This window comes from Bactrocera neohumeralis, chromosome 2, assembly GCF_024586455.1.
Source record: "Bactrocera neohumeralis isolate Rockhampton chromosome 2, APGP_CSIRO_Bneo_wtdbg2-racon-allhic-juicebox.fasta_v2, whole genome shotgun sequence".
Lineage (NCBI taxonomy): Eukaryota > Metazoa > Arthropoda > Insecta > Diptera > Tephritidae > Bactrocera > Bactrocera neohumeralis.
Genome location: NC_065919.1, coordinates 66,722,870 through 66,739,844, shown reverse-complemented (window position 1 = coordinate 66,739,844; position 16,975 = coordinate 66,722,870). Strand labels below are relative to the sequence as shown.

General features: G+C 30.3%; 1 protein-coding gene across 2 annotated transcripts in view; it reads left to right on the top strand.

Annotated features, from left to right (window-relative positions):
• The window catches only part of LOC126766652 (GATA-binding factor C), a 136,844-nt gene that overhangs the window by 72,428 nt on the left and 47,441 nt on the right, over positions 1-16,975 (top strand). For both annotated transcript variants that reach the window (XM_050484406.1, XM_050484401.1), the window contains exon 5: positions 15,808-15,953. In XM_050484406.1, coding sequence (XP_050340363.1) covers positions 15,808-15,953 — 146 coding nt within the window. The remainder of the gene's footprint in view (positions 1-15,807; positions 15,954-16,975) is intronic.

Here is a 16,975-nt window from a genome sequence, read left to right as displayed (position 1 = left end):
TAAACAACCACGAGGCGTGCAACAAGTGACGCAAAGCGTAGAAAATTGGCAAAAAGTCAATAAAGTGACAAGACAATGGCGCAAATGAAAAGCGGTTGAAGCAGCAGAAGCGCTAAAGCAAGTTGCAAACCATAAAATTAAACTGAGGTAGCCAAAAAAAAAAAAAAAAACAAAATGCTTGTATACATATATGTGTGTGCGTGTGTATGTAAGCGAGTGTCTAAACTGCACGCCTGGCCCACCGTGTCGCATTTAGTCGGCGCTGCGCTAAACGACAGACATCAAAATCACCATCAAACTCATTGTCACCAACAGGCAGGCAGTAAAAATGAAGAGAAAAGTAGCCAAGCGAGCAGCAGGAAAAAAGTAAAGTTCAACAATAAAGCATGTGTTATAAATATAAACCGAGTGAAGGCCAGCTAAAGGTTGTTGCAACGTAGGCTGCAGGTTTTTAGCTTATAAACTTTGCTTTTTCTTGTTTTTTTTGAAATTTTTTTGTTGTTTTTTATTTCACTTTTTTTACTAGTTACATTTTGGTTTTATTTTTTCGCAACTTTTCATTTGCTGAACGTTTGTGACTGTAGCTTGACAGTTTTCGCTGCGTCACAGGTTTCGTGCCACACACTGCATCTTATAGCATTGTAATATGAAAAGTAAAAAAAAAATATAATAAATAAAAAAAATATTTAAATATTATAAAATAATATAAAATGAATTGAAAAATATATAAAAAACATCAAAAAAAAAAAATGAAAAAAGAATTTTAATACCTAACAAAAATACAAAAAAACCTTACTCACAGACGCAAGCACACAACTGAAATGCACAAAAAGCCACCGCCGTCGCATCGTTGCCTGCCGTAGCGCCAATTCAAGCCATCCAAGTCTTCATTGTGCGCTATTGTTTCGCGCTTGTCTCACTCAACTTGTTGTTGCGCCTCTGCCACTGCCACCGCCACCGCCGGCTGCTAGTCTTGTCATTATTGGCTGATTTTATGGCTGCGACGACTATTATTGCAGCCGTTGATTGCGCGCTTCTGCTTTGCCTGCGACCGAGCCGTGCGGCAGTAGCCACCCTCAACAACAACAACTACAGTCAGCCAGCCAGCGAGTCATCGGCCAACCAGCCGGTGTCGCCATGCCACCGGTTAGCCGTGCAACCATTTAAGCATTTAAACATTTTGTTATCGCTTCGCGGCGAGATAAGTTTGCGAAGGCGCAAGAACATGTGTCGTACGCTTGTGTGCAGTTGCAGTTTGCAAGAGATACATTTGTGCGATACAAGGCGATCTGCCTTTTTTCCTTACAACAATTTTATATTTCACTTTTCATCGCCTGAGTTTTTGCCTTTTTTTTTGCTTGTGGCAAAAAAGTGACTTTAATGATTGCTTTTGACGCTGGATTTAACTGGCGCGCGGCGTCAAGATGTGTTGCTTCTCTACGATGGCAGACAGAATTTAAGTGTGTGTGTGTTTGTTTTTTTTTGGTTTTGCTCTCGCTTGCTTTCATTGTGTACCTGGCCCTTTGTCACAGGTGAAAATAAAGTATGCCTTGAATGAAGTTAAGTAATTGATATGGCTTGTGGTACATTGTTTTTGGTGGCCTGACTTTATTTTGCGCTCACTTTTCGCTCAAATTCACTTTGGCTGCTTGCAATTGTTTGCTAAATGGCATATTTGTGCGCATGCGTGTGCGCCTGTTTGACCGCTTTGGCGTTTGGCCGATTTGACAAGCCCAAGGAACGCTGGCACGCTTTCAAATGCCTTCCTGCAGATATTTAGGCAAATGAGACTGGGTTTTATGGTGCGGCAGTAGACTGGGTGGCTTAGTTTTATACATTTAGACAACGCGCTAGTATGTTATTGCCCTTGCTAACTCCTTATTTTGTTTTTCTGGCGCTATTTTTTACCATTTCAGCTTAGATATGCATTTTAGTGTTGCGCATGCGCAAAGCAATATTTCCGTTTTGGCTTCTTAAGCATACCTTCGTTCATTTACACTTATTTTTTATCATGCGTATATGTGTGTTTTCTTTGGTTTTTTGCATTTCGTTGCTTTTCCTTAATTTCTAATGCTTGTTTGTTTACGTTTTTGTACCTCAGTTGGTTGATTTTTGTTTCTCAAATAACATTATACTATACAATATGTATTTGCTCACATCATGTGTTTTTTGTCTTGTTCACCAAAGCAAAAACAAAATAAAATCAAAGAAAAATATAGAAAATTATCAAAAAAAAATAAAAGCACCGAGTTCTTTGTGTTAAATGTGCCGAATCATACATAACTGTTTATGCAACATTGTAAAATATTAACATAACATAATATTTATTGTAGCTCTGCACTCATACAACTAATAAGAAAGCAAAATTGCTGCCGCTGTTGTTGTTGTTCTGTAAGCATGTGCTGAAGCACTTCAAATTGTGTATCAGTGTGTACGATATGTATGTATATAGGTGTAATATTGGCATACATACACAAATATATTACATTTTTTTTATTAAAAAAATATTATAAAATTTATAACAGAAGTTTAAGTTTAAAAAAAAATTGCTATTTAAGGAAAATCCTTCAAAACCTTAAAAGGAAATTTTTAGAGAGTAATACAAACAGAAATATTCCGCATGATATATTCCAGCTAAACACAATTAAAAAAAATAATTGAAATATTTTTTAAAATTTTGTTTAAAAAATATAAAAATATATCTCAGATCTTTTTGAAATTCGCCTAAAAAAATCTTGAAATTTTCTTAAAAAAAAAAGATTTTTAAAAATTGTTTGAAAATTTCTTTAAAAAAAATTTTATCAAAAAAATATTGAAATTTTCTTTAAGAAAAGATTTTAAAACTTTTTTTGAATATTTACAAAGAGAAATACTGAAATTTTCTTAAAAAAAAATTAATTTTCTTTAAAAAATAATAAAATTTGTCTTAAATTTTTTTTAATATTTTCTTCAACAAAGATTTTGAAATTTTCTTAAAAAAAAGAGATTTTAAAACATTTTTTGAAAATTTCTACAAAAAATAATTTATTTAAGATTAAATATATTTTTGTTTGAATTTTCGTTTAACCTTTGAAGCTTCTTCTATTATCCCCTGTTATATTGCAAGACGCTTACTTTTTGAGTTCACAGCTTAAATCTTTCTTTAGGAAGTAAGGCTTTCATAAAAAATAAATATGGTTTCCAATATTTTAATGCGCTTTTTAAACCTCTGCATTAACTTCTATGTTCATTTTTAGAGTTCTTTGCCTATTGACTTTCACAAGAACCAATTCTCTTACTTTTGAAACCAAGTTTATTGAGAAGTGCTCTAATTTCGTAACTAAAAATCAAAGTTGAGTGGTTTTTATCAAAGAAAGACTAACCAAAATATTGAAACACTTACCTTTTTTAAACTAAGTTAACATTTTTGATAAAAAGTATAATATAAGAAAAAATTTTCAAAAATTTATTTATCGGGGTATGGGATTAGATGCATTTTGCTTTGTTACAAGAGTGGACGCTTTTTCGAAACAAAACAAAAAACTATTTTCCCATTTATGAAAAAATTGAAAAATAATATGATAAAAATATTTTATTTTGTTTTATTTTATTTTATTTTATTTTATTTTATTTTATTTTATTTTATTTTATTTTATTTTATTTTATTTTATTTTATTTTATTTTATTTTATTTTATTTTATTTTATTTTATTTTATTTTATTTTATTTTATTTTATTTTATTTTATTTTATTTTATTTTATTTTATTTTATTTTATTTTATGTTATCTTATTTTATTTTATTTTATTTTATTTAATTTAATTTAATTTATTTTTTATTTAATTTAATTTAATTTTTTTTATTTAATTTATTTTGTTTTATTTTATTTTATTTAATTTAATTTAATTTAATTTAATTTAATTTAATTTAATTTAATTTAATTTAATTTAATTTAATTTAATTTAATTTAATTTAATTTAATTTAATTTAATTTAATTTAATTTAATTTAATTTAATGTAATTTAATTTAATTTAATTTGATTTAATTTATTTCGTTTATTTTATTTTTTTTATTATAGTAAAAATTTCCCTAAATAACAGCTCATTGCCCACCCTAACAATAATAATTATCTTCGCTCAAATCTCTCTCAAAAATCCGTTAAATGCACGTACTTGGTTTCCCAAACTTTCACCCTTGGCTCATAATTCATATTCTCACAAGAATAACTTCATCTCTTTAGTACTCCAATAAACGTAGACGTTTAACCTCAAACTCACACACAACAACACCACGAGCCTACCCAAAACACATACAACACCAATTACTAGCAAGACAGCTATTAAAAAATTCTTAATAAAAATGAAAATCGCAAGAAAAAGTAATCAACAGACATTTTATTGCCCACGTATCGGTGAGAACAAATCAAAGCAAGCATAAGGAATTATACAGAATCAAGACAGATCATCTTATCAATTAAACAGACAGACGACAATGCCAACAAACCGCTGCGAATGCGTGGATGTGTGTGAGTGTGCGTGTGGAATAGTTGCTGAGGGCAGACGCCAAGTGTCAAATAAATGGCTAAAATAAAAATGTGAAGGAAGACAACTAAAATCTACTAAAACAACAGGCAACATTTTCAGAAAACAACAATAACAACAATAATATGTACATATATGTGTGTGTAGTTAGACAGCGATCACAACGCCAATTGCCACTAAAATGCTTGCATTGCACGCCACTGACCCTACGAACAGGTTGGGTACGCATTCACGCACAAACACACACACACATGCATTCACAGATGGAACCGAAGACGCAGCCTCATACCGAAGTGTGCACAAGTTTCCTAGAAATCACTATGCCATGTAGCAAAAGGGACAACAACTAGCCGATATTTGTAAGCAAGAATTACAGTTATAACTACTAAATCATAGTGGCAGGAGCCCCCAAAAAGGGCCAAGGCGTACCCTCACGCACGCAGACATACCCACATATACCAACATATACATATTTTTATATATTATAAGAAATGAAAAAAGGCCGAAATTAAATATTATTTTCAGAGCTACAACAACAATAAGACTCGTAAGTGGCAAGTGAAGAGAGAAAAATTATTACAACCAGCAACAACAATAACAACACAAAAGTGGGAATAAAAAATATGTATATAAATATAAAAACTGTCACTGCTTGCCCACAAATAAATATCACACGGCTAAACATAGCAGCCACAGCAACAACAACTGGCTCGAAGAAAAAACAAAAAGACAACAAAAACGACAACATTTTGTTGAAGGCAAATTGAAATCAAAATAAAAGCCAAAAGAGCGTAGAATTTATAAAAAATATTTAATGGTCATAAAATACAAATACAAGCACACACACACACATGAAAGCTTGTACAGCAGTGTGGCAGCAGCATCCAGCGGGTCATGTGGACTTACTACCAAGAGTGTGGCATATCAAAATTCTACTTATAAATAGCGAACAGACCTCAAGCAACAACAATAAAAACAACAACAATAACAAAAAACACACACACACCTAGCGTTCAGCCCGTGCGCCGCCCTCACTCGGCGCTGGAATCCGGAGGCGCGTGGTGTCGACAAAATTCTTAATAAAATTACATGCCACAGAGAGCAAGTAAGTGAGGAGCATGCTCATACTAGTTAGTCGCAAAACGGTAGTAAGCGTAGTGCACGAAAACAATGAAACCAAAACAACAACAACAACAACCAAAAACCAGTGAAAATAACAATAACAACAACAAACAGTAAAAAAATAACAACAATAACAACAGCAAACACAAACAGTAAAAAAGAACAACAAAAACATAAACAAGCAAAACAACAACAAACAAATCCCAAAAACAATGAAAACAACAACAACCACAAGCGCTAAACGTCCATGATCGCACAACCGGGCGGTCAGTCAGCGTGTGAGTGAGTTGCTGCGGTTGGCTGAGAGGCTGAACGACCAGTCAACTGACTAACTGGCCGGCTTACTGACTGACTGGCTGCTGTGTGCAAAGGTATAAACATCATTAACTCACTGATTTATTAGCTTTGGTCCAGCACGGCGACAATGCGGTCCGCCGGTCGGTCCGTCGCTCGGTTAGGGCTAGCAGCCGTGTTACCAAAACGTCGCCGAGCGTCGTCGGCTGTGACAAACCCGGGAGAAACTGAAGGAAAAAATTAAAACAAACAAAAACAAAATTTTTAAATACAACTCTACGCGTTTTTTTGGACTGTCCGTCTGTCTGCATTGGCTCAATTCGGTGGAATTTTCTTCATGACAGTTTCAGCCTCCGTCTGCGCTTGCGCCTTCCAACTGATTTTTTTTTTTTCAAAAAAAATTTTACTGGATTTTTTCACTTTTTGCGTTACCTTTTGTCTTTCACTGAACCTTTTGTGCACCACAATGCCACATAACCGCACAGACTCACACAGGCACACATATACAACAACGGTGATGACCGTATATTGTCAGCTTGTTAACAACAAAGCAAATATTGCTTAATTTTTATTATACGCCAACAAAAATGCAAACGCACACACACACATATATGTGCATACATACATATGTACATGTTGCTGTGTGCGCGCGCACATGATTTTTGTTATTGTTCTTTTGGTGTTTCTTTGCTGTTTTGTGATTTTTAATGATGTTTCACTCGCTTTTACAAGCATGTCAACCGCAGCATTGATGACACACCAGCTAAACAGTAATTTTAATAAAGTTTATGAGCGATAAGGTGGTGACCGCTCCGCGGCTGGCTAAAGTAATTTAGGCTGTTCAATTTTTTTTATTTTTTTTACTTTTTTTTGCATAAATTTTTGTATATTTTTTTCTATTTTTACGCAGCTTTTGCCATAGAAATTTTTGCTAAGCAAATAAACCACGCTAGCACACGTTGAGAGCCCGCTCTTGATGCGTGAATATAGTGTTATACTTGTGCGTGCGGCAAATGTGGCAAAAAGTTTTGGAAAAAATCAAAATTCAGTCCGAATGCTGTGTTGAAAATTTGTATTTCGTTAGCTGAGTTTTGTTTTTGCGGTCAATATAATTGATGTTTCAACTTGTTACATTATGTGTCAGCGTGACAATGTGCTGGCAAGCCGTAAACGATTTTTATTGGATTTTAAAATCAATTTTATTTTTTGAATGGTTTTTGTTCTATTTTTTTAAGTCTTATATCTATGTATATAATATATTTGTATATATTGTCACCTAAAATTCAAAACAACGTATCATTAAAAAAATTAAAATTGTTGTGGTTTTTATTGCTTAGGATTCACTAGATCATATTATATATATGGAGCATAAAATTTTTAGCTGCCGCTGTCAGATATAACCACTACATAACCAATATATAACCAATATATAACCAATATACAACCAATATATAACCAATATATGTCTAATATATCTAACCAATACATAACCATTTTATAACCAATGAGTGGTTTCTATTATATCATTTTTACTTCGCCAGTAAACTTATGAAAAGTGATGTTACGTAATTTTGCATTTTAGGTAACGATATATAATATATTCTCAATCACAATGAATAAGTTATATAAATAATAAAACAATTTTAATAAAATATGTATATATATAAATAATTATATATATAGACTATAACAGTTTGTACATATTACACATACATATATGTACATATCATATTCTGAAAATGTTTTTCGCACAAACTTCCATGCGTGAGTGTGAGTATAATATTTCGGCTGTCATCACCATCGCCTCTCGCTTGTGCCCATTTTCTGCCTGCGCGCTTCATTTTATGATGATTTATAAATTTTTATAATGCTAATTTATTGAACAGCTACTGTGTCGCTGAAATATTAATAACACCGGCAGTAAAAGCAAAGCAGCCGAAACATTTTTTTTTTTTTGTTTTTTTTTTTTTTGTCGAAACGCGCACAGTTTAAAGTGCAATAAAAACAAAAAATAAAAATAAAATTAACAAAAAAAAAAAAATTAAAAAAAGTTAAAAAAAATCATTCACAAATGGCGAAACAATTTTTTAATTCTTTTATATAGTCTTCGTTTGGTTTCGAAACGGCCATACTTTGCGCCAACTAATAAGCAATAATTTATTTGCATACTTGTTGTTGCTGTTAAATGCCACTTAGCGGCAGCTAGTAATTAAAATTTATGCATATTTAATTTTGAGGGTGTTGCCTTTTCATTAGTTGACTCCATATAATATTCGGCAGTTCGGTTTAAAGCGCTGAGCGGCGAATAGCAAACAAGAAAACAATTAAACTCCGAGTTTTTGGGTACTAAAAACATATTTTTTCGAAATTTCTGCCATTTTAATATCAACAAACCAAATTCACCACTGAATTTAAGCAACTGAAAAGAGCAAATCATTAATATTAAAAAAAAATATTGCCACATTCAAAGCTTATTAAGGATTACTAAAATGTGCTCAGCATATATAAACAGCATTAAAAGCTGCAAACTTACAAGTGCTGTTACAAAAATTACATATTTTTAAAAACTAAATAGACTAAACTTCAAAAACCACAATGAACACTTCGAAAAAACAGTCTTCCAACAATTTCTATAACACTTAAAGCACAGTAAATCCTTTCAAATCTAAAGCTTTCTCAGTTTTTTGAAGTGAAAATCTTATAAGCATTGCAGAAACCAAATATATTCATAATTATTACGCGCTTACTTTGCCTGAAAGCTCAGTTAGCTAGCTCAAAACGTACTTTAAAGATAAAAGCTTTCATAAACGTTTTCAAAAGCTCACAAATTTTGCGAAAAACTTTTGAAAATCACAAAATTTTTCAGATATACTGGAAACTTGAGTATTTTACAATAAATATTATTTAATTCAAAGAAAGTGTTAGAAAAGCTCACATAAAAAGTTTTCAGCTAATAATATTTATATGATATGCCAAATATTATTACGAGAATGTCCTTTTTACAGCATTACTAACTTACTTTACTCAAAAATCAATTTACTTTGTTCAAAAAACACTTCAAAAATTCGAACTTTTGCAAAAGCTCACAAGTTTTGGGTTAAGCTTTTAAAAATCACTAATTTTGGATACTGAAAACTTGGATATTCTACAAAGAGTAGTATTTAATTCAAAGGAAATGTTAGAAAAGCTCACATAAAAAGCTTTTTGAGCTAATAAAAATTATATGATATACATGATAATAGGTGTCAAAATTTACAGCATCATAAATTTACAGTTTCTTAGCTCGGAAAGCACTTTAAAGAAAAAAGCTTTCTTAAATGCTCGAGAAAGCTCACAAGTTTTGTGAAAGCTTTTTACAAACAATAATTTTTTGAAGAAATTGAGTGCATTGTCAAGACTGAAGAACTTCCTGACCTGAGACGCTTACTTAAACCCGTATTAAATTCCAAAAAAGTGCTAAGAAAGCTTACAGAAAAGGTTTTTGGAGCTAATAAGTATTGTATGCTCATATAGTGGACATATTAAAAAGAGTGCATAAATTTACAGTTGATTGTTTTTGTTGTCATTTTACGTATTTCAAAGCATTTTCGTTCTTATTTTCAAAAAAACGTTAAAAAGAGAGCAAATTGCTTGAATGTTGCTAGTGCGGTACTTCTAAATAAGCCCAAAAGCAGCACAGATTCAGGAAAACAATAATTAGTGCAACCACAGAAATACAAGGAACATACATATAAGTTATATAGGGTAGTCTACATACAATATAAATATATATACCTAAGTATATATCTTATGATTTCTGTCAACAATGATAAGCTTGTAGCGGAAACTCTAAACAACTTTCTACCGCAGCAATTATATTGCTGTGAGTATCTTTGATAAGTACAAGAACTCTACAACAACAAAAAAAACGTAATTGACGTCAACACAATCAATACAACAACAGCAAACACAAGTTGTTATCAACATCAAAAGGTCGCTTGTTAGCGCTAATAACAATGAGCACACGCATAAAAAACAAAAACAACAAAAAGTGAAGCGACAACGTCATCAAATCAAAGCAAATCAGCTGGTGACGTCTCGTAACAGCAAATAGATTAGGAACACCAATCCTACATATGTAAATAGAGGGGCTTAATGCTCAGGTGTTAACGGCGCCACAAGACCACCACTACAACAACAAATTGTAGTACGAAGAAAAAGTGATAATTAAATGTGTGGCAATTAAAAGTGCCCAAAAATGGTATTATGTAATTGCTAAAAAAGCTCACCAAAACCGCGCAACAAAAATGTCATGTCACAATGACAGCGCGAATGGGCGAAGCGCGTCGCAAACAAATGAACTGTTTATTTAACAATCCATTTGGCTGACAAAAATGCGCACGGAAAACGCACGTTGTGTGAGCGAATGAGCGTCAGTTTGAAGGGAGTGACTACGGCTCGAAGGGAGTATGCTCTTCGCACAATTCGCCACTGGAAATTCTTCTATTTTCACTTGCGTTAAATGGCGAACACGCAAAACGCTTAAATTCATTTCTTTGAAAGCTTTGAACACATAATATGATGTCGTTATACAATTGCAACAACAACATAAAGCCGTTAGCCATAACTGCTGTCAACTGTCTTACAACAAATTCGCCCTAAATATTCTCATTTGTAGTCATTTGTGTTTGTGTGTGTGACCTTTTTCTGCTCTTCACACCCTCGCTAAACCGAAAAACGCATCAAAGTTATAGAAATAAAATATACAAATGTGGAGAAAATGTGAAAAATGTGCGCGCACGTAGAATATTCTTAATGTGCACTCGTAAAACTAAATTGAAGATTTCCACGAAAATCTCCAAAATGCACTCGAAAAAACGTAATAAATTCTGTGCTCTGGGAAATGTGGTGGAAAGTAGCAATAAAAGGTAGTTAAGCGCGTTTTTACGCTTTCATTTTGTAGTCGGTTTGTGCCGGTTGTAAAACGATTTACAAGGAATTGTGACACAAAGGTGTGGAATAAGGGCGACTATTATATACATATATTATTTTAAGAAAGGAATTTGCTGGAGACAAATTTTTACGCGAAATATATGCTTCTTACGATTATGATAAGTGGTACTTAATGCTGCGAGTTTAGATGCGAAAGCTTTATTGAAAGCTCTCTGGATAAGTTTTAAAGCTTTCACAGTTTGATGACTTAATATTTTTTTTTAATCTTTTAGCGATAACTAATATCTAATGAACCTATAAAAGCTCTCGTGAAAGCTCGATTTTGAAAATATTTATTTAGAATAATATAAAAGTTTCAACGGAAGCATGATTTTAAGCATTTTTTTAAATGCTATGAAAGTTTAAATGAGAGCGGTATTTTACCAATTGTTTTTATAAAATACTATGAAAGTGCCGATGAAAACTCAGTTTTAAACACTTGGTTTTGAAACCTTTTATTTAAAATACTGTGAAACTTCAAATAAAGCAGGATTTTAAATATTTTTATTAATAATGCTATCAAAGTTTCGATGAAAGCTCTAGTGGAAGCTCGGCTTTGAAAAGTTTTAATAAAATACTATGAAAGTTTCAAGAAAAGCGATACTCTAACAATTTTTATTTAGAACAGTGTAAAAGTTTCTTCAAAGCTCTGGTGAAAGCTCGATTTTTTAAATTTTTATTAAGAAAACTATGAAAGTTTCATAAAAGCTCTGGTGAAAGCTCGATTTTTAAAATTTTTGCTTAGAATACTATGAAAGTTTCAAGGAAAGCGGGATTTAAAAAATTTTTATTTAGAATACTATGAAAGTTTCAACGAAATCTCTAGTGAAAGCTTGGTTTTGAGCGCAAATTTCCCATAAAAATTTAAAAGCGAATTAAATAAAAATAATTAAAAATTTAAACAGTTAGAAAAAACTAACGTACAGAAAATATATTTTATTTAAAGATTTTGTATCTGCATTTTAATTTAAAAAAATACGAAGCAAATAGATCGGTTATTTGGCAGCAGCCGGTCATTCAATTATAAATCATAAAACACAAAAACCATATACCAGATGCCCACAAACTAAGTTACCAAAAAAAAAAATTCATTGAAATTAGTACCGGAGCATGGTAAATTCACATTTAAAAATAATAACGGTAATACTAAAAGCGCCTAATTAATTTGTAAACGCTCAAAATGGCAGCGTAGCGGAAAAACCAACAAAAAAATATGCCGTTTTCAGTTTATTACTAAATTTCCACAAATTCTGGCTTGACTAATCTGCATATATATAGACGAACATACGTAGATATATACATGTATAAGTATGTTTATGTACAAAAATGAGGCAGTGAACTGAAAGTTTGACCCAAAACGCAACAAAAAATATGAAAAGCAGGAATGGAAAACTCTTAAATAATAATCAGCCATATTTAGTGGCATCATTAAGAAGTCAAAATAGGTACAACAATAATAACAACAAAAACAATAACAAGCAAAGTGATTAGAGCAAAAATATCAGTACACAAACAAGCAATAAAAGCCGCATTTAAAAATGATACTGTAACTAATGTAAAACGGAAAGTGAGTCAAAGCGTGTGGGGGAGAATACAAAACTAAAACCTAAAAAAAAAAGAAAAATCATTAACTTCGTTGCATAGCAGCTAAATACCCTGCACAAATAAAAAAGTTTCTAAACAAAGACTTGATTTGGATCGTACAATTTATATGACAGCTATATGCTATAGTACTCCGATCTGAATAATTTGTTTGAATATTGTAACACTGGTCTGGAAAATAGTCTGTGCCAAATTTAGTAAAGATATCTCGTCAACTAAAAAAGTTGTCCATACAAAGACTTGATTTTGATCGTTCAGTTTGTATGACAGCTATATGCTAAAGCTGTTCGATATCGATAGTTCTGACAAATAAAATGCTTTTCGAGACAAATAGAACGTGTGCAAAATTTCAGGACCACATCTCCAAAACGGACGGACTAATACACGTATATACAGACAGATAGAGGGTCGTGTCAAAATTGATTCAGCTCTTGTATAAAGTATGTTTTATAGGAACTCCAATGTTGCCTACTGGATATTGTAAACTTCGTGGCAAACTTAAAGTGCACTGTTGTGGGTATAAAAATAAAAATTAACTAAAAATTTACTCTAATAACAAGCGCGTTAATAGCGAGAGCGCTATACTAAAGTCATTTTGCATGCCAACACAGGTGAACACATATATGTACATATATATGTGTGTGTGTGTCTATGTCTGCATTGTGGCATATTTTTACCACATTTTTACCGCTTTACTGACTCACAGCCGTTGGATTTGTCTGTGCCACCACACTAATGGCACTGGCTGCGGGAGCGAACACATACGCGCGGCTGGAATAAATGGCAGACAGCGGTATTTAAATGAGCTAAAATTATTTGCACACATACACAGCCATATGTACATAGGTGCTAACATTTATATACATGCTGAACGCCGTTCAAGCTGTACAACGGTTTTAATTGCTTGACTTTTGCTGCCACAAACGGTAAGACAGTGCGTCGCTGTTGAGTGCGGTGGTGGTGGTGATCAAAAGCCAAAAACAAAAAAAAAAAAATACGAAAAACATGAATTTTCACAGGCAATAAGAAAAATGAATTTAAAGCAAGCCGCATTAGCGACAGCAATACAGACATTAAAGTGCCCAACACACAACTGCACACATGCAACTGTTTTCAATTGCTTGCAACGGTGTCTTTGCGCGCCTACAACCACTTACATTTGTACTTAACGAAATTTGTACTTACATTTGTTGGTTTGTATGTTTGTTGGCTTGTACTTGCCACTGGCGGACCCCTGCTTTACCACCACTGACCGTTGACACCACCTCTACCACCTAAGCGCTGGTGGACTCGGCACTACTTCAGGTGCACTGTAATTCCGCTTCTTCCTCGTTACACATTCCTTCCCACTTTTATGAGGTAAGGCCAGACTTTTGCTTAATTAAAATTTGTGAAAATGTTGCTGTACGCAAATGCAAAGCGAAACACCCGAAAAAAAGTAATTCAATAAAACATAAAAACTACTTGTTGTTGTAAATGCTCGCATTAAATATAGTCAAACAAACAAGCCAAGTTAGTTCACATATATTTTTGTAAACATATTTACATATGTCTTGGTATGCCGTTTGTTGGCCGGCTGGTGTCTACTTAACTTGTTTAGTTTGTGGCAAAGGCAGCAGGCGAACTCATATGTGGTATATATACTTATTTGTATATATATTTCTATGAGTGGCAGGGTTTGCGTACAATAAAAGTGAAAAAATGCGCCGCCCGCCGAATCCATCATTTCCGCTTCCATGCGTTTTGCTCGCCACAGCGCAGACGCAGGCGCATTTTCAACCGCAGAAATACATATGTGCGTGTAGTTGTGTATGGAAAACATAAGCATACTGCAGTTTATAGGCTTTTTATATGCAAACATACTAATTTGGAATTTTATAAATATTTTTATGTGTGTGTGTGTACATATTTGTGGATGCTTTTTTGTGGGTAATAATGTTTAATGCCTTGGAAAATGTCTAAATTCCTATGCAGTAATTTTTTTGTAATATAAGCTGTTGTTGCAACACAAATCCAGTTAGTTATTTTAAAATTGGTTATTTAGTATAAAGTTATGAAAATAAATTTTTGAACACATATCAAAGGCAATGAAATTAATAACTTTTTTACTAATTAATTAAAATAGGGAAATAGCCTTATTTCAAATAGTATTATCAAATAACTGTGTTTTTATTTGATTTAAATTACAAAAATTATTTTTTTTAATTAGTTAAATTTTCTTATATATTTTTTTATTTAATTATATATATATTATTAAACAAGACATGTGAGTAAAATATTTGCATATTTTTAATTAGTAAAAAATAAAGATTTAAATTAATATTTTTTTAACGATTTAAATTAAATTAATAAATAAAATTTCTAATTAATAATATTCTATATATGTATATGTAAGATTTAGTAAAAAATATTCTAATTAGTAGAAAAAATACTAAGTTAAATGAAATTAATATTTTTTTAAAATAATGTTTTAAGTTTAATTAAAAAATTAAATTTTAAATTAATAAAAAATATTAAAAATTTATTAAAAATATTCGAATAAGTAAACAAATGACTAATTTTAATTAAATTAATAATTTTTTAATTATTGATTTAAGTTTAATTAAAAAATTAAATTTCAAATTAATAGAAAAAATTAAATATCTATTAAAAAAAAATTCTAATAAGTAAAATATAAATAATTAAAATTAAATTAATAGGATTTTTATAATAGTTAATGATGTAAATTAAATTTAATAAATACAATTTTAAATTTATAAACAATATTAAATATTTAATGAAAAAAATATTCTAATTATTAAAAAAATTATTGACTAAAATTAAATTAATAATTCTTTTAATTAATGACTTAAATAAAGTTAATAAATAAAATTTTAAATTTATAAAAATATTGAATATTTAATAAAAAAAAAAATTAAATTAAATTAAATTAATAATTTTTTAATTAATGACTTAAATAAAGTTAATAAATAAAATTTTAAATTTATAAAAATATTGAATATTTAATAAAAAAATATTCTAATTAGCAAAAAATTAAAGATTTAAATTAAATTATTAATTTTTTTAATTAATGTTTTAAATTAATATAATATTTTTTTTTTACTTAGAAGAAATTAAAAAAATTAAATATTCAAATATTTTTTTTTAAATATCTTTTTTTATTTAATTTAAATTAAATTATTATTTATTATAAACAAAATTTAAAATCTTCAAATAAATTTCTCAAATGCCACTTTGCATGCCTTTTAAGCTTAAAAATAGTTTCCATTTAATACCACAAATGTCTTATTCCATTACAGAGGGTCGCGAATGCGTCAACTGCGGTGCCACATCAACGCCATTATGGCGACGCGACGGCACCGGCCACTATTTGTGCAATGCCTGTGGTCTCTACTATAAAATGAATGGACAAAATCGACCACTTATCAAACCAAAGCGAAGACTGGTGAGTTGAGAAAAATATTACACATGCCTACATATTCACTTAAAAAATTTTTATCGAATTTCAAAAAATGTGTAACAAAATCACACGCTAAAAAATAAGACATAATAAAAATATTTTTTCTCACTGCAAACAAATTTGATTGATACAAATTCTGCGTAAAAACTCATATATGCCACAAAAAAAATTGCGACAAATATCTTATGAAAGAATATTCTTAAACAAATTCATCTGTTATGATTTTTCAAATAAATATAAAGGTGCATTTTCTTTTTTCATAAGACAAAATTCATAAAAAGAAAAGTTTCAATGAGTTGATAAACTTTCATTAAAACACATTATCTTACATAAAATATTTAAAACAAGAAATTAAAAAAATTTAGCTCTTTATTGTAATTGAAAAAATTAATTTTAAATTAAAAAAATTTAAATTAAAGCATTTTTTTATTAAAATTTATTTTTTTCGTAAAAAAGGTTAAATTAAAGCAATTTTTTTTAATTTGATAAGAAATATAGTTTTGATTTAATTTTAAGTTTTAATAATTCTATATTTAATGATTTTAATTTGAATTAATTTTTTTTCATAAATTATTAATAATTTCTACTACAAATTTTAATTAAAACATTTAATTGTAGTTTAATTAAATTAATTTAATTTAATTTAATTTGAATTAATTATTTTTCTCATAATTTATTATACAGTAACCACATTTTTATTTAAAAAAATATTTTTATTTAAGAAATGTAATTTTAATTTAATTAAATTAATTTTATTTAATTTAAATTAAACTAATTTTTTTCATAAATTATTATAAAACAAAAAAAAAATTCTTTAAGTAAACAATTTTTGCATGACAGCTAATTCAGCAAAGTTCAACAAAACAATGATTTTATTTTATTGTCCAAAAATATGGTGAATAAGCTATGAAAATAGCTGAAAGTTGAGATAAAAGCGTTTTGATAACCGTTAACCATTTCCACGCAATCTTGTCTTAACCTCACTTTAATATACTCACCTTCAAAAA